Raw genomic sequence first — 17,602 nt, 5'->3', positions numbered from 1 at the left:
ATAATAATAAATCCCTTTCACTCAAAAATCTGAAATTGCACTTGCTAGTGGGCAAAGAGGAGCATCCTATTGAGTCTAATTCTAAACACTTTGGATCTCATGGGATTGGGGATACGTTGTTGTCTCCATCTTTAATCCTTTACAACAGTAGAGGACAGTTGTTTTGCTGGATCCCTAGGGATTGTTGTCCCAAAACCGAAAAAAAAAGAAGAAAAAAGATGATGGCCGTTATTCTTTTATCAATTAGGCAATAAGTGATGGTCAATCACCATCAATGAACAATGGGGAATAGACCCCAACACCTGTGAATTTTTTCACCTCCCCCGTCTATCAATGGAGGAAAAGAAAAGATAGCCATAGACGTTGTAATATAGGTATATCTTGAAGATCCCACCCCTTTCTGTCCTTAATTAAATTTACATCACTTTGCGTTGCTAGCCCTTAATGGACCCACCAAAAGTGGGGCATAAGATCACAGATTTAGCAGTCAGGATCAGATCTCTCACAAACCTCATTTGTTGCACAGCATTGATTGATATTTGAAACTTGATACCAACCCTCCCAAAAACCCTGCAGAAGAAACAAAACCCGAAATGAAAAAATATTCACAGTAAAAATTATCAGAAACAGGAAGCTCTAAGAAGCTTGTTTGTGAGGAAAGAGGTAAGTTCTACTCAGAGTAAGGCGAAAGTGTGAATTGAAATTTGCTGTCCTTAGCGAAGGGTCCATTCATATGAAGGTCGATGACTAAAAATGAAGGTGTAACGTGGGGTGGGGGATTTGAGAGAATTGAGAAAGAATAAAAACACACTGTTATATGACAAAGAAAAAGCCAAACCGTTGACTTGTTACTGTAAAGGGTAAGCAAGTAAGAACCTCCAGCTGCCAGTTCCCACTTACCCTTGTCAATCCCAAGAACCCCCCCCCCCCCTCTTTTTTTTTCTTTCCATTTAAACTGCTCTCTCTTAAATTACCAGTACTTGTTATTATTCCTAACTTTATAAATGAGGCAGCTCTTTTTCTTCTATCGCAGACTAGTATATATATAACACTATAATATATACAATTCATATTATCTTCTTATCTTTGAGACTTGAGAGAGAAAGGGTTTTTGGCATCGAGCAAGGAGCAAGGGCTTTTGATAGAAGCAGTGATCTTTTTTGCGGGGAGGATTTCGAAAGAGAAGCAAACAATATAGAAAGCCTGAAAGGGAAACAGAGTTAGTGTAAGGGGAGAAAAGAAAAAAATAAAGCAAAGCAGTGATCTTTTGGGGTCCTCTCTCCCTTCTCCAATCTCTCCATCTCCATCTAATCCATTCTCTTTTGTCTCTCTATTCCTCTCTTTTTAAAATTTTGTCACCAATCCATTTCCATGCTCAATCCATTTCGTCGCCTTCTCTATCAAACAAAAGTCTTTGTTATAAACTAAATCCCCCCACCAGAGAAAAAAGATTCAACTGAAAGAGAGAAAGTTTTCAAAATGGTGACTGGTTGGAGAAGAGCTTTTTGCACTTCCATTCCCAAGAAACAAGACAGCCCAGTTTTACCAGAAAAACAACAGCATCAACAGCAAAGCAATAGCACCAAAAGTCCAAGATTTACCTCAAAGTTTGGGTTTTTTTCCAACCCACCAACACCAAGGTTACAATCTCAACCCGTTTCAAGCCCAAGTCTCCGTTGCCGGACCACTTGCACCCCAACTTCTTCACTTCCCAATAGCCCCAAACTCCATTGCAAAACTTCCCATTTCTCCAATCCTTCCTCCCCTAAATCCCCCTCCAGTTTCTCCCTCCTTAAATCCACTCTCCGCTTCTCCAAAGTAAGCTTCTTTTCTCACCTTTGTTTTTAAGTCTTTTTTTTTTTTCAAAATTTCGTCCTTTCCACTAACTTTGTTATATTTTTTTCAGGGTGGTCGATGTGGAATCTGTGCACAGAGCGTGAAAACGGGCCAAGGCACGGCGATTTTCACGGCGGAGTGTTCCCATTCCTTTCATTTCCCCTGCATCGCCGCCCATATAAAAAAGCGACAATTACTAATTTGCCCCGTCTGTTCCACCACCTGGAAAGAGCTCCCTTTACTCTCTCTTCAACAACCGGAACAACCTAATAAAACATCTCTGAAAGACATCAAAACGAAGTCGTTTCGTGTCTATAACGACGATGAACCATTAGCCTCCCCTGTTTCTCTTTCTCAGTTTAATCCCATTCCAGAATCCGAAGAAACCGAAGACGACTTAGAAGAGGAATTCCAAGGTTTTTTTGTTACTCCGAAGATTGGGAAAGAAATTGGAGTTAATGCGAGAAATGTGGAGGTTAGGTTGTTACAAGAGGCGGCGATGGTGGCAGTTGGGAGAAGTTATGAAAGTTACGTGGTGGTTATGAAAGTGCACGCGCCAACCGTGACACGTGGGGTGAAGAGGGCTCCGATTGATTTGGTTACCGTGTTGGATGTTAGCGGGAGTGGGATGCGGTTGCAGATGATTAAACGCGCGATGCGGTTGGTTATCTCTTTGCTTAGCGAAACGGACCGTTTGTCGATCGTGGTATTTTCATCGAGTTCGAAACGGTTGATGCCGTTGAAAAAGATGAGTTCCAGCGGACGGAGATCTGCGCGGAGGATTGTTGACGCGCAGGAGAGTAACGGGCAAGGGATGAGTGTCAACGACGCACTTAAAAAGGCGGCTAAAGTGTTGGAAGACCGCAGAGAGAAAAACGCCGTTGCCAGCATCATGATCTTATCCGGCGGTCAGGATAAACAGTCCCAATTGAATCCCCCCAATCAGAACCTTCCAGTTGTTTCAACCACGCGCCTGGCCCATTTGGAAATCCCCGTGCACTCCATCAGTTTCGGTACGTGGACCCACGCTCCAAACGACGACGCGTTTTGTAAAATCGTGAACGGTCTCGTGAGCGTGGTGGTGCAGGATGTCAGGCTCCAACTGGGATTCGTATCCGGGTCAGCCCCAGCAGAGATTTCTTCTGTCTATTCATTGAAGTCCCGGCCCACTTCCGTGGGGTCGAATTGGGTGCGGGTCGGGGATTTGCACTCGGACGAGGAGAGAGAATTATTGGTGGAAGTGAAAGTACCCGTATCTTCGAGTGGGTCCCACAGGGTAATGTCCGTACGAACGTCTTACAGAGATCCATTTACTCAGGAGATGGTCTACTCGAGGGATCAAAGCCTGTTAATACCTCGGCCGCCGCAGTCCGTACGATCTTCGTCGCATAGCATCGGACGGTTGAGGAACCTGCATGTCAGCACTCGTGCCGTGGCGGAGTCTCGTCGGTTGATTGAGCGGAATGATTTATCGGGGGCGCACCATTTGCTGACCTCGGCTCGAGCTTTGTTGATGCAATCCGGGTCGAGTTCGGCTGAGGACTTTATCCGCGGGTTGGAAACCGAGTTAGCCGAGTTGAATCGGCGGCGCCAGAGACAAAGGGTAAATAACACTAATGTTAATAATAATAATGGTCTGGGGGAGGAAAAGTCTGAGCCGTTAACGCCGACTTCGGCTTGGAGAGCCGCGGAGAGATTGGCTAAAGTCGCGATTATGAGGAAGCATATGAATAGAGTTAGCGATCTGCATGGATTTGAAAATGCTAGATTTTAGTATTTCATTTTATTTTTTTTTGTTCCGACTATTTTGTAATACGAAACAATTAGTATAAATTTATAAAAAAAATAAAAAATTGGGAAGGGAAAATGTTTTTATTTTATGATATATGATAATATGGGGCCGAAGAGAAGGGTAACGAGGACAAAGAGTACCCGACGGCTAGGCCCTTTCTGCAGAGGGAAGGAACAGATAGTGAGATGAGAGTGAACCCACTTCCACTTTTGATTGAGTTCAAGCTTCGTCTTTGCTTTTGTCTTCATTCTCAATTTTTATGGTTGCAAAATAAAATTTTAAGAAAGAATGGGAAATTTTCAGAATTAGAATAAGAAGAGGCAGAGAATGGAAAACTTTGGGTTTCTTTTGTTTTTTTTATTTTCCCTTTAATTTATACAAGCATATAAATATACAAGAAAAAAAAAATTGGAGTGCATGATTGTTTGGTTGGTGGGTCAAATCAAAAGAATGTTGAAAATTTTGTAAGGTAGCTGCAAAACGAGGAGATGGGTAAGGGGTTGTTTTCTTCGGGTTGTTTGTGTATCTGAGCTGTGAATGGGTTTTCGTGATAGGAAAATGCCAAATGGGAATTTTGGATTGTTTTGATGGGGAAGAATTCATTTGTTTTTTCTCTTGTAAGAGATCAGAGAAGGTGATGAGTTGTGTTCCAAACGAGAAGGACCTGTTTTGTTTTGTTAGTTTTTTTCTTCTCAAACTTGATACAGACGTTAGTGCTTAATGATGGTCAAAGTGCTTTTGAAAAGTGAAGGTATAATTTTGTTTCCTTTGTTTGCTACTATTCCCAATTGTGGGTTTTCGATTCTGCGGCGCAATTCATTAGGCATTTTGGGGATTGACGGTTGTACAATGAATGAATGCAAAAGCAAAAGCAAAGAAGAGAAGGAATGATGGTTTTAATTGTTTTTCACCCTTCGGTTTGTGCGGCTCATGTGTCCCGCCCTATAAAGATTTTGCTCTCCTAGTGCCCGCCCAAACAGAAGACCTCAATCATCCACATTACACTAATTACTAATCAAAACATTCTAAGTGCTTGGGGAGGTAATACATATCATAAAATGTGGGTTCATTTGCTTGGCCCAAAAAGTGTGGACCAAACCATCATTTTAGAAGATAAAAAAGGGATATTTAAGAATACATGTAACTTTGGTTTCATCCCATTTTTAGACGTTCCAATTACTTCAAACACCAAAAATATCCATAATTAGATTTTGAAAACCCCAGTTATTCTTTCAAAACCAGGTTGATATATGGGGAGAGTAAGCAACCGAAGCCCCTTTTGCTCTTATCAAAGAGGGATGGAGAGAGAGAGCAAGTGTAAAAGTGTAGCACATAATGAATCAATGAGGAAGAAGTAGTAATTCATTACTCATAAAAAGAAAAAAAGAAAAAAAGGGTTGGGGATAAAAAATAGTAAAGAAAGTGGAGATGGTATGTATATTTATGTATAAAATAAGAGGAGAAAGCAGCATGCACACTCAAAATCTCACATACTCTACTAGAAGTTGCCTGCATTGTGCGTGGCCATAATTATGTCAGCTTCCTACAACCTAATAAAAGACATGCACAAAAAAGAAGCATCAACCATTTATTTAAGGGACAATAAGAAACAATAACCAAAGGACAACTTGCCTAGCTAGCTGTCATAATGTCGAAAAGGGTTAACTCGCTCTGCCTCACCAATCAATATTACGACGCCGTAGCCCTTCTCTCAACACCATTATTAATTCCATTAATTTGACAGGCGACTTTTAATAACATCCCATTTATTTTGAGTTTTTAGCCTTTTCCGTAAGTCCATTGCTTGAATTAAATATGACATTGTGTATTAAAGTCTTAGAGATGGGTAAAACCGTATAATAATTCAAAATGGTATCAATTATGATGAAAGATGAATTTAAAATTTATAATTTTTAATCTTAAATCTTAAGTTATTTTTTACATTCATTAAAATTTACTAAAAATCGTAAAATCAACTTTCATTGATATCCGTTCATAATTATGATAACATTGAAAGTAGGACATATTTTGGATCTCCTAAAATTGTTTCTTTTAGCATTACTTGTAAGTTTGAAAAAATTGTGCGTCTCACTCATTTCCTAATAGAATTCAATGCCAAAACTTTGAAAGCATCATAACATTTAAGATGGTGGAGGGAGAGAGGCGGTGTGAATTGTTGCAAGTTGGACAAAAGAAAGAAGAAAGAGATTTAGTTTGGCATTAATTTGTCAAACCTCCTAATAATGATAATCCCTTTCGATGAACACTGAAAGTCGGCACGTTGGGCAGTAAGGGTTGTGAATATTGATAGCTCGAAACCAAGAAACATGAACCCAAAAAGACAAAAGAAATTGTAGGCTCTTGAGTCTTATCTTGAAGAAATAGTAGTTGATCAAAATAGTTGAAAGCATATGGACCACATAATGATGAAATCACCTTGGTTTTTCAAATAAAAACTCGAACATATCTTATCTTAAAAGCCTAAAGCAGTAACTAATCACATGGCTAGCAGGAAAAAACCCTTCAGTTAAAAATATCTAAGGACCACCTTGTTTTTTTTAATTTTATTATCATGAAAATCAATAAGCTTCTCCTGTTCATCTCCTTTTCGATAGGATCCAACCCTTTTTTGTGAAAAGAAAAAAAAAAGTAAAAATTACGATAGCATGACTTGGGTTACACGTTTGGAAAAGGGTATATGTTTGGGTTGGAAGTACTGTTAAAAGTGAAAGCCTTTCTGGAGCCTAAATCTGAGTGAAAGATATGTATACGGGGAAAGGAAAAAACGAAAAGGAAAGAAAAGAGAAGAGAAGAGAAGGGTGGGGTGACAATGAACTTAAGCTTAAAAAGGATGTTTACTGATCAAGGCTCTTTTTAGGCCCTTTCCTTCCTTTCATTCGTTCATTTTCCTTGGCTTTTGGGGTACTGATGATTTCCTTGAATTGCGCAAAATTTTTTTAAGCTTTTAATGGTATCGATTGAGGAGTGCCTATACCCACCTTTTATTAGTTTTCTTTTTGTTTTCTTTTAATATGTGCATCTTGAAGGTCCATTACTTGTGTTTATATTATACTATAAAACTAAGCAAATCCCAATAAAGAGTGAAAAAGGCACTCCCCCCCTCTCTCTCTCTCTCTTTGTAATTTTAATAATTGTACACTTAAAGGAAACCCCGTTTGCAAATTTTAAACACAAGCACCTTCTATGTTGCCATTTCAGTTTGTACAAATTCTTGTGATTTCATATATTTGAAAACCTGCCATGCATAGAGGCCATTAAGAGTTACTATTGTTTTGGGCAAAATAAAAATAGGCCAATAAAATAAAAACATAATCCTATCAAATAGGAAAATATTGGAATGTTAATATTAAGGGCTTCCCCGAGCGCAAACTCTTTTACAAGGACGAGGAGAATAGCCGAAGAAAACGGGATTTGAATGAATATCATTGGAGTTGGAGTTGTACTACTTCTTCTGTGTTCCGCATTTCGAACAGTTCCCATTAAGGCCCATTTCAAAATTTGGTCCAAGGGCTGTGCAGGCTCCACGAACCATAGCCCATAATGTCACAACCCCAGCACACAACTAACTTCCCAGATTCAGTGTTCTATAGTTTTCGGCCAGAAGCAACTTGCTTTCTATTACCAGCATGAATGTGGAAAGAATTTCTATTTACAACAAGTACATCAACAAACAGTACACCATTACACAGACTAGCATTGCCACCATCTCACCACATTTGGCTACACAACACCACACCAATTGCTAGTTCTAAACATTTTTGGTTGAGTCTAGAGGAAACAGTTTTTAATACAACCCCATGTACATATTAGGGTATACATCAGAAATTCAGCTGCCTGCATTGTGTCGCATCGATATCAGACGGGCAGTACGGGCACTTGAAACTTTTCGAGCTATTCTTTGACATCTTGTTGATAGACTGTTTGCAGAGCACATGACCACACGACATCAGCATTGGCGGATTATCATCAGTTGATTGCTCCTTAGACACAGGGCACACAAATATAGGATGAAATTGAAACTCCTTATCCAACTCCACCGGCACTGGCAACTGCTTCATGGATTGCCATTCCTGCTTCTTCCCAGCCATTACAGTCATAAACTTCAGAAGAGGTGGCAACCCTTGCACCCCCGCTGCTATTGTCACGCTCAATGGGCTCTCGTATGATTGCCCCAGAAGATTGCAGAACTGCCTTGTAAGCTCCTCAGCCACTACATCCCAATTGGTTGGCGATAATAAATGAGCATAAGGGGAGTCCTGAAGTCTATCAGAATACAAGAGACACCCCATGAGCTTCTGGATTTCAGCCATATGGTTTGCAGCAAAGGGAGCAAAGTTAGTTCTTGCATACTTGAGTGCTTCATCTCTGCTTCCCTTTTGTAGTATTTTTACAAACTGCAAATGATGGAGTTTCAGCTGAAGGTCTGAACCATTTTCTTTCAGTTTATCAGAGTTTACAGCTGCCCATTTCAGGGCAGGCTCCAGGTTCCTAATCTTCATGGCTTCAAGCATTTGATACATTTCCTGGAAAAGTGATCTCATAGCAACAGCAGCCTCTGCCTCCCCAGTCTCATTTATGAAGCAATCACCAACGTCAAACAGCCCCAGCCGATAGAAATGGCTGGCAATTATTTGGTTAACTGTATTGGAATCAAACTCAATATTTCGATAAGCCTTGGATATATCAGGATTAAGGATTTTCTCAAGGGCTTTTGGATACTTGCTCAGCGCTATGTTCAGTTCCTTCTGTGTGCCTTCTAACTGACTGAGTGGAGCAATTTCATGCAACTTTTTCTTCAGTTCAGCAAGTACAGATTTATAATCAAATGTGGTTGACTGCATCATCTCTATTGCCTTCTCAATTTCTTGAAAAATCAGGTCCATAACTTCCTGGGTTTTAGAAAAGGACAGCTTTTGCTTCTTTGCAACACGATCAAATGCATCTTTCAGGCTATTCAACTCCATTTTCACTTCTATTTACTTTACCACTAACCAGGTTAGAATATTGCTACAAGGGCACCTGCAAAAAAGAGATAAAGAATTCCTACCAGTTAATAATCTAATTTCAAAGAACTTATCTATGTGGAAACATAAAAAAAAAACCTACGAAGGCCTCAAATCTGCAGTCAATATTCACAAATGTAACATATTCCAGGATAGCAGGGTCATTAACAGCACGAAGAGAGGTTAAGCATATGTTCCACTAAACTTGGGGGAAGGAGGAAAAAGCATAATCTCTGGGAAGAAAGATTCAGTGAACTGATATATATCTATCATTTGGGTCATAATCTCAAATTCACCAGAAAATTGTCAAGTGAACAGATTCATATCTAGCGGAGAGCTTGGCAGGGGGTCGGGGGATGGCGAAAAATGAAAAATAACAATTATAAAATTGCCTTCTAATATAACCTAGATGCTGCTGACTAGTGGTCCATCAATTTTGCGTTAAAAATAACAAAGTTACTACTGTTTAACCCTGTAGAAATTCAACAAGTAGCAACATGTGATAAATTAACTTGGTGAATGCCTAGAAATGATTGAACAAAATCCAAAACTAGCAGGAATGGCCAATTAATTCACATCCAACAAATCTTGCTCAACCATCCATCCGACAACTATATTTCAGTATACTACACATTCATTTGTAGTATTTACAAATAAATGTGTACAAATTCAGCAGGAGATAGTGACTGGTATACAATAGGTTTCCAACACAGCATATAAAACTTTGTGGTGATACATAGATTTGGGTTAAAAAATAAAACTCTTAAAGAACATGATTGCAATGAAATGGCACGAAAGACCTCAGACACCAACTTTCTAGCTTCAAGACTGATATGAAACACATGCTCAATAGCCATCTCATTAAATAGGAGAAAAAAAAAAGAAAGTTTAATAACGGCAAGAATAGTCTAGATACACTTAAAAGTATCACAACAATTCAAGAATTTTTTGTCCCTTAATTTAACATATTATGCCACAAATCTAGACACATAGCTTTGACACAAGGAAACTGCAAATACTGATTCGTTCTAGATGACAGCACAAGCAGGCTCACAATCCTGATTAACAAATGCACATGTAGAAAAGTAAAATATTACCAAATACATTGAAGACTTGTGTACCACATATTCTATTGAAATCCTAGGGGAAAATTTTGCTAGACATCAACAATGTTTTACAGGACTGAATGTGGGGTACGCAAAAAATGAGTGTGACTTAGATGAGAATGCAACATTAGATGCCTAGACATGAAAAGATAAACTAGGAATGACAGTATAAAGGAAAAGATGGAGGTCACAAACATTGAGGACAAAATGACAAAAATACATTTAACGTGGTTCGGAATATACAGATTTAAAAATACTCTCGTGCAAAGATGTGATTTGACAGAAGTACCAATGTCAAGAGAGGAAACCGGACCAAGAAGGAAGAAGATAAATTACAAAAGATGGACTTCTCTATTACTGAGCTTACTGAGACCATAATTTTCAATATGGTCGTGCAATATAAACCATATAATTGACCCTACACACGTAGTGAAGAAAAGCATAGGCACAGTTTGGTTGATACTTTTGCTCTTTTCTTTCTATTTTTTTTTTTTCTAAAAAAAAGTAAATGGCAAAAGCATAAACCAAGTAGAGCCTTAGTTTCTTCTTGTTGTTGTTGTTAAAAGGAAAACAAATTACAGCCATGTAATTTCTTCTGCATGAACATATTTTGACTGCTGAAGGAGGTTGATAGGCAAGGGAGGGGACATAACCAATCTGAATCTTGCATAAACAAATTAATATCCACTTTTAAAAAGAATGAACTACAGGTTTGCATCAAATAAAAGATTTGTGAAAGAAGTTAAAGATATCACATAATTTTGATCTCCCGTTTTTTCCAATGAATTCAAAGTATTATTCACTATATAGAACTCCGTAAGATCCAAAGCTTCCTTATAATCACAGTTAAAACCTACAGTCCGGATAATTCAAGATCCACGATCAGTTTTATAGTGACATTTTGATATAAATTATGTGACAAACTGAAAACTCTTCTAAGAAGCAACAAACCAAAAATAGTTAAAGAAACTACGCTACAAATGAATCGGAATTAACACAAAAAAAAAAAAGAAAAACAGCCAAGAACAGATTAATCTCAAATTACCAATATTAAGCTTCAGCGTTTAAAGTAAGAGTGGAAATGATTCATGCAATAACATTACAATCAAAACTCAGTGCTCAAAATTAATCTAAAAGAAAATGCAAACATGAATTTCATTAAATGCAAGATTTTCAGCAATAAGTTTAACTGTAGAATATAAAATATCTAACCGTGAACGGTCCATTAATATCCCAATCGCTTTATTATCAAAAAATAGATATACCATAACTGAATCAACAATTTAATCAAACGAAAAAACAATAAAAAACGCGATTAAATTCAATTGGAGTGGAAAATCAATTACAGAAACTAAGCACCAAAGATCAAAAACAAAGAACAACGAGAATTTCATCATAGTTTCATCTAGGTATACGAGATTGAAGAGAAATGAAGCGAAAAACATATAGGGAGACGAAATGTAAAAAGAAATCCAGATTTAGATTTAGGAAAGAAACAAATTTAAATTTGAATATATGTTTTAAATTTTAAAAAATGAAAGGGAAGAACGTACGGTTTTGCGGAGGAGCGAATCAGTTAGGGGAAACCTCGGTGGGAAGTAAACGCCCTGTGAAGGAGGAGGAAGAAGGGGAGGATCCCGAATGTGAAATGGCAAAAAAGGGCTTGGCGGCTCCATGTTATTCCTGTTTTGTCCCGGTTAAAGGATAGGGGCATTTGGGAAACGGGAATTCGTAGGGTGGATCATGAATCCTGGCCGTAGGACTAGTCGGGTCATCTAGAGGGTGGGCCCATTTCGAGAGATTAATTAAGCTGATAGGTTTGTACGGATCATTGTTGATTTGATTCGTGTCTAATCCTTCCTTGCTTAATCAAAGAGAAAATGAAATTAAATGTAAACAACAGGCAAAATTTAATTTCCCTTCGTCTAGATTCTTAACATGTTCATTTTCTTTAATACAAGTTTTAACGTATTTTTCATATTGACATTGAACATTGAAAACTCTATTAAAACAAAATAATAACTATTTGCTCTTAAAGTCTGCAATATTCAATAAAAAAAAGGAAACAAGAATATAAATTGTAAACACCTCTTCGGATCTTGAACCATTTAACACAACCTTCCAATAACTTCAATCAAAATTATTTTCTTTTATAATAAATTATCGGGTAAAAGTAATTTCCTTGGTACAGTACAAAATTCAATCAGGCTAAGAATACTCTCGAAGGGCTTCTTCACCACTCATGCCGTAATTTAAAAGATCAGATTTAAGGGAATCAAAATCAAAATGTTGCAGAAAACAATTATAATGCTACTGTTACATAATACAACACCATGAGCCCTTGTATTCTTCGGTTGGCACCACCTTTTTATTAAGCGTATCTGACTCATCTAGCTTAACCCCAAGTGCACCCCTTAGACGGCATGGGCACGGTCTACTGTTCAGCCTACGGATACGCTTTATCATCTATGTCCGTTGAGTGAGAACCTGTTCTCGCTAACCAACCGGTAATATTCTTCCTCCCCGTAAACTTTCCTGAAGAATCAGATGGAGGACCATGAGCTCCAAAGTGAATTAAAAACTAGGATCATACATACACTGAAGGAACTATGAGAGCTTTTTTAAGTAATGAGCAATTCAGTGATGACTGAAAATCAATGTGTGATGACACACAGGCCCTCAGAACTCAGCCTAAAACTTCAAGCTAACAATTTAGAGCTTGAGTATAAGTTAAATTTAACAAAATTTAAATCTACTTTTGAATCAGATTAACCATAATTGAAATACAACTATAGGCTGGAAAGCAAGTACGCTGAATGACAGGTTTGTTTTAAACAAGAGAAATAATAGAAGTAGGTAGGAGATTTTCATCATGCAATATTGAAGAAAAGGATAAGTCGTCTAAGACATCACATGAAGATGATGAAGTGATCTACATAATGCAAGATGACAACCAAAATTAAATTGCTTAGGCCAGAGAGGTAAATCTAAAAACAGACTTACGCTAGATCTGCCAAATTTTCTGACTTGATCACAGCTTTTCCCTCTGGGAGTTCAAGGCAGGAGTAATGCGTTATTATCTCCCTTAACGTATGCTTTGTGCTTTTCACATCATTATCCCATAATATGCTCTGAAATAAAAGCTCCAAAAAGTTGTAAACTCAGGCAAGTTCCAAATCCAGTATACCAGAAGGTGAAACTTAAACAGCATGGCAGAAACCATAGCTACAAAAATTTGACCATCTTGAGTAATTACCAAAATAATTGGGAACATTAAAAAGAAGAAATTGCTTCCTTTATAAACGTCACTCTCAACAAGTGTCAAATTTATTTCAATAATTTTCTTTCTTTGCTATTTCATATATTGTTTCTTGACCTAAGACTGAGATCAGTGAACTTAGATAAACTAATAAAAACACATTCCTCTGTCACATTGCAATAGACTCAGGGCAAAAAACTATTGGGATTCTTTCAAAAGGGAACTGCATAGTAAAGGTTCAAATTGTATTAGAGTAGGCCAGTCGGGACAAACCCACCTTCCTAACATACTCCCTTTTCACATCTTCCCAATGTGCTTTACCTTTGGGAGAGAAAATTGAGGCATTCCAGAGAGCACCTCTTGCAACCATAACTGATGAAGCACCTTAAAGAAAAACATTATCAAATGACACATATCAGGATAAAATGTAAAAGCATATATAGAATATGAAAGTCTTGGGAGTTGGGACAACTGTTAGTGTATGCAATTTATAACAGTCTGGATGCAGTAGGAACCATTCATCTGGAGATCTTGCCATACAAAAGTCAAATACTATGCTTCAGGCAAGGAGGACAATGGTACAAATGGTAAAAGAACATCTTCTACCCACTTAACATAACTTTTTAAAAACTTAGAAGGGCATCATAGAAAGCAAAAAGGGTATCTTTCAGCTACCTGTAGCGACTTTAATGCGTTGAAAATCATCATATTCAAAGACATCACCATTTGCAATAACTGGAATCGACAATGCTGATACAATATCAGCAATTTCATTCCACTTCGCTGGATCCCTTGGTCTATCTGCAACTTTTCTGCAAATTTTACAAGAAAAACACACTAAACCAACTAAGAAAACAAATAAAAGGAATATTATAAAATCACCAAACTCTTAATGAGCAAAACTAGGAGACAAAAAAACTTAAAAAAAAAAGGATGGAAAGCACAGAAACATGATTTGTATGGTGCCCTTAATTTGGTTTCTACTTTTTTTCATTACAATCTCTCATGTTGTAGCTCACAAGAAGTAACTAGACATGATTAGGTAATAAGTTCTACCAACCTCTTTCTAATTTGTGAAATAAAATAAAAACCTGTCTATATTTCTTTGAAGAGAATTAGAGACATATTTATTTTGTCGATACACGTTATGTAGAGTAGATCACAAGCTTGTCAAGTACAATTGAAAGTCTAACTGTGCATTGCATGCTCATAAATCCAACCATAACAGTAAATCATATATATGGTCGCTTTAATGCCATTTTCAATTTCGTATTATGGTGTGTCATAGCAATCGAACACCCTATTCATTGCTTCCCAGTTTAAATGCTCTTTGATAACTTGCTTCTTTGCTATCTTAAATCATATTTTAATTCTCATCCACATATGGGCAGTAGATACGCTTTTCATTTCCTAAATCCAGTTACTGGTTAACCGTATAAATATTCTGGTGGCACCAGCAATGCTCATTTGAAACCATCCCCTTAGCCCACGTACTTTGATAACAATCAAGTTCATTACCCATCATATTCTGAAGTCATTCTATTTGGCATTACAGTTTAGCTCCAATCTCTCTTTCATTGGCCTGGGACTCAGACTCAAGCCTCTTACTTTTTAAAAACAGCTTAGGTGTTCAGAATATCCTCATTCAGACTACTGGGCCAGTACCTTGCTGGTTAAAAGTTTGGATTTTTACAATCTCTTAACCATCATTATCTTTCCAGATACCATCACCCACAGGAAAGAATTGCTATGGCTGCTAAGAACAGCGTTTCCTAAAGCATTAGACTTTCCTTGTCTTCCTGAAGTACCAGGCTTCTATCATGGCCCCACTTCCCCTTCCTGATTTCACGTAATTCGTCCACAATTCTCATATCCTAGAAATTTAATCTAGCCATTAAAATAACCAATTATGATATAAAATCAAGGCCAGATGTCATTGCATTTTAATTTACTGTCATTATGAATCGTTTATTAAAATATAAAATCAAGTGGAAGGTTGTTTTCCTCCTATACAAGACAGGTGATTATTCAGAACAAAGAAATACAATTAAACATAATTCCGGTAGCTATATCAAGAATTTGATAGAATTTTCTTTGTTAATTTTAATTTGAATGAAATTTCCAAAGCCAATCCAACAAAGTTTGGATTTCACTATTTTAGAGAAAAAAAGAAGAAGAAATAATTAGCACAGATATTTCAGTATGACATACTTGATCCTTTTTAAACAGATAAACAGTTATCTATTACGACCAAGGAATACAAAAGGCATTAATTTGCATCTCATTGATTCACAAATTGCAGTCATGTGGGTCTCAAACAAAGAAAACGTCTGGATATAAAGTTACCGTCCATGGACAGCAAGAGCGGAAACACCAGTTTTCTCAATTCTCCTTGCAAGTTCTACTGTATCCTGGGATGATTTTAAAAGTCGAATCTTGCATGTTACCGGTGTGTCTAAGTTCCTCCTCAAAGTTGTCAAAATCTGAATTTGAAAAAAGATAATGTGAAGGGTCAAGGTTTCACCACAAATATTGGCAAGTTATTAAATGATTTTGCCAAAATGTAGCACATACATCATGTATGAGATCAGGCTTCGTCAACAACGCAGCACCCATGCCCCCACTCACAGAAAATGACTTGGGGCAACCCATATTGATATCTACAGCAGCAACATCCTTACACCTACAAAATGATATAAAGTTAAAGAGTTTTCACCATTAACAGGGCAAAATAAATGATGACTTTGTTTATATTAAATTTATTGCCAGTATCATCAAAAGAGAGAATAATAAATTGCTTCAATAATCATATACTTGTTAAGTAATTGAAAAGAAGCAATGATCAAATTATAAGAATGACTAAAATTTTTTTAAAAAGTAATAATTTAGAAAACCTTCAACATGAATCTTGCATTTAATAAATCGATCATCTGTTGTCATGATAACTCATAGTTTTCAGGGGCACAACTCACATTGAAGTACCAAAAACAAACTAACCATTCTTAGGCCACGTGGATTTGTTTTTCTTAAATCAAATGGAATTACAAATGTGGGGTGGATGCCAAGTTTCCAACTTCGAGCCCTTATATATGAAGTTATGGATTAATAGAAAACCTGCATTGGTTCCAATTAACCTACAGCTCTAGCCATCTTCTTGTACATTGAAGTAAACTCTTAAAAGAAGAATTGCATAAGAAACAAAAAGAAAAAAAGTTAATTTCATGATAACACTTGAGTCATCAGAATTCAACACGATAACAGGGTCACTTTCCAGATTATTATGTCATTTACATAATTAATACTTAACTAGGACCAAAAATACCACCCATAAAAGGACAATGCAAACAAAGAAAAATTCAGGGGTATCATCCCAACTTCATGATAATGAGAAAAAGAAAGCCACCAGAATAAACTTACACTATCTGAGCAGCCTTTAGAGCCCTCACAGCATCAGAAGTGCCCATTTGAAACACCACCTGGTTTCTTTCTTGATTGCAGGTTCTGAAGACAACATTATCTGTTCCCTTCTCAACAAAATCAGTTGACCCAATATATTCTGTGAAAAAAGAAAGGAAAAAGAAGCAGACATGAGTGTCTCAAAACAAAATATTAAAACAGAATGCTATTCCCTTTCCATTTCTTATGCAGACTATATAAACACAACAAACAAAGGATGAAGTCCACCACAATTATTGAGTAAAATTAATAAAACATCCGTCTAAACATAATACTCTCTCCGTTTCAAATTGAACATCCATCTTTTCATTTTGTGCCATGCTAAAACTGTCTATTTTCTTTTTTGAACGCTACAACTCTTACTGTTCTATGTTCCATATTAATTTTTAAGTTTTTTATTAAAATATTTTGGCATTAAAAATTATAGTAAAAAAAAATAAAACACTAAAGTCATAATGTTTTTCTTAAAATCCATGTCAAGTTAAAGTCATTCAATTTAGGAACGGAGGTGGTAAAGAGTTTTTCGCTTGGAAAACTGGCATTTTACATTACAATCAAATAAAATTAAAAGCATGGCCATGAAATTAAAGCTCCTAATTAGCTAAAAGAAAAAAGGAAAACATCGAATTAACTTAAAACAGTCCTAAAATTGTTCAATAACAGAATTATACAGCTTAAGTTCCAAAATTAAATAAAATTGAAGCAAAAACGTGTACCTTACCATTAACTTTGCGCTCACATTTGATCAGTTTATGATCAATAATTTCCTCGGCGTAGGTAATATCTGCACCGTAATCCGCAGCTAGTAATCTAAAAGGCAGCGTTCCCTAAATCCAAAAACAAAACAAACAAAGAGCACAATTATAGAAGGAAATTCTAAAAAAGAAAAGAAGAGGGAGTAAGAAAGGGAGGCATAGGAGTTCAGTTTACTTACGACTCGAACCATGGGAGCCAGGACGAGCTTGTTCCCGTAGTCCATTGTTAGTGCTTCAGATTACTCCCTCCGGAGATGCCCAGGGCAAAAGGCACTGAACTCACGGCAGAATGCTTTGAATTGAAACGATTTTAAACGGGGGAAAAAATGTATAGCATTCAAACTTTCCATTACGGCCCGCGAACAGTAGATTGG

At 37.0% G+C, this 17,602-nt stretch overlaps 3 protein-coding genes across 3 annotated transcripts; 1 reads left to right on the top strand and 2 right to left on the bottom strand.

The window, feature by feature from the left end:
- LOC18611390 lies at nt 1,026–3,703 on the top strand. The gene is made up of 2 exons (XM_007047622.2): nt 1,026–1,818; nt 1,907–3,703. The coding sequence occupies exons 1-2, from the start codon at nt 1,480–1,482 to the stop codon at nt 3,608–3,610; spliced, it is 2,043 nt and encodes a 680-aa protein (XP_007047684.2). The 5' UTR covers nt 1,026–1,479; the 3' UTR covers nt 3,611–3,703.
- On the bottom strand, nt 7,277–11,467 carry LOC18611389 (protein RMD5 homolog A). The gene is made up of 2 exons (XM_007047620.2): nt 11,312–11,467; nt 7,277–8,668 (listed from the first exon to the last, which is right to left on the bottom strand). Exon 2 carries the CDS (start codon nt 8,611–8,613, stop codon nt 7,468–7,470), a length of 1,146 nt encoding a protein of 381 aa, XP_007047682.2. The 5' UTR covers nt 8,614–8,668; nt 11,312–11,467; the 3' UTR covers nt 7,277–7,467.
- On the bottom strand, nt 11,884–17,506 carry LOC18611388 (tRNA-dihydrouridine(20) synthase [NAD(P)+]-like). Its single transcript, XM_007047619.2, has 9 exons — nt 17,408–17,506; nt 17,195–17,300; nt 16,435–16,573; nt 15,592–15,700; nt 15,364–15,500; nt 13,693–13,829; nt 13,295–13,401; nt 12,762–12,889; nt 11,884–12,293 (listed from the first exon to the last, which is right to left on the bottom strand). Exons 1-9 carry the CDS (start codon nt 17,450–17,452, stop codon nt 12,221–12,223), a joined length of 981 nt encoding a protein of 326 aa, XP_007047681.2. The 5' UTR covers nt 17,453–17,506; the 3' UTR covers nt 11,884–12,220.

This window comes from Theobroma cacao, chromosome 1, assembly GCF_000208745.1.
Source record: "Theobroma cacao cultivar B97-61/B2 chromosome 1, Criollo_cocoa_genome_V2, whole genome shotgun sequence".
In the NCBI taxonomy this organism is placed as follows: domain Eukaryota; kingdom Viridiplantae; phylum Streptophyta; class Magnoliopsida; order Malvales; family Malvaceae; genus Theobroma; species Theobroma cacao.
This window is presented reverse-complemented; position numbering and strand designations above follow the sequence as displayed.

Excerpts from the sequence above, each read along its gene's own strand:
- LOC18611390 (XM_007047622.2), top strand. The coding sequence starts at position 1,480 with ATGGTGACTGGTTGGAGAAGAGCTTTTTGCACTTCCATTCCCAAGAAA. Across the intron at positions 1,819-1,906 it reads CCACTCTCCGCTTCTCCAAA|GGTGGTCGATGTGGAATCTG; the intron begins GTAAGCTTCTTT and ends TATTTTTTTCAG.
- LOC18611389 (XM_007047620.2), bottom strand. The coding sequence starts at position 8,613 with ATGGAGTTGAATAGCCTGAAAGATGCATTTGATCGTGTTGCAAAGAAG.
- LOC18611388 (XM_007047619.2), bottom strand. The coding sequence starts at position 17,452 with ATGGACTACGGGAACAAGCTCGTCCTGGCTCCCATGGTTCGAGTC. Across the intron at positions 12,890-13,294 it reads AAAGGGAGTATGTTAGGAAG|AGCATATTATGGGATAATGA; the intron begins GTGGGTTTGTCC and ends CTTTTATTTCAG. Across the intron at positions 12,294-12,761 it reads GAAAATTTGGCAGATCTAGC|GAAAGTTTACGGGGAGGAAG; the intron begins GTAAGTCTGTTT and ends CTGATTCTTCAG.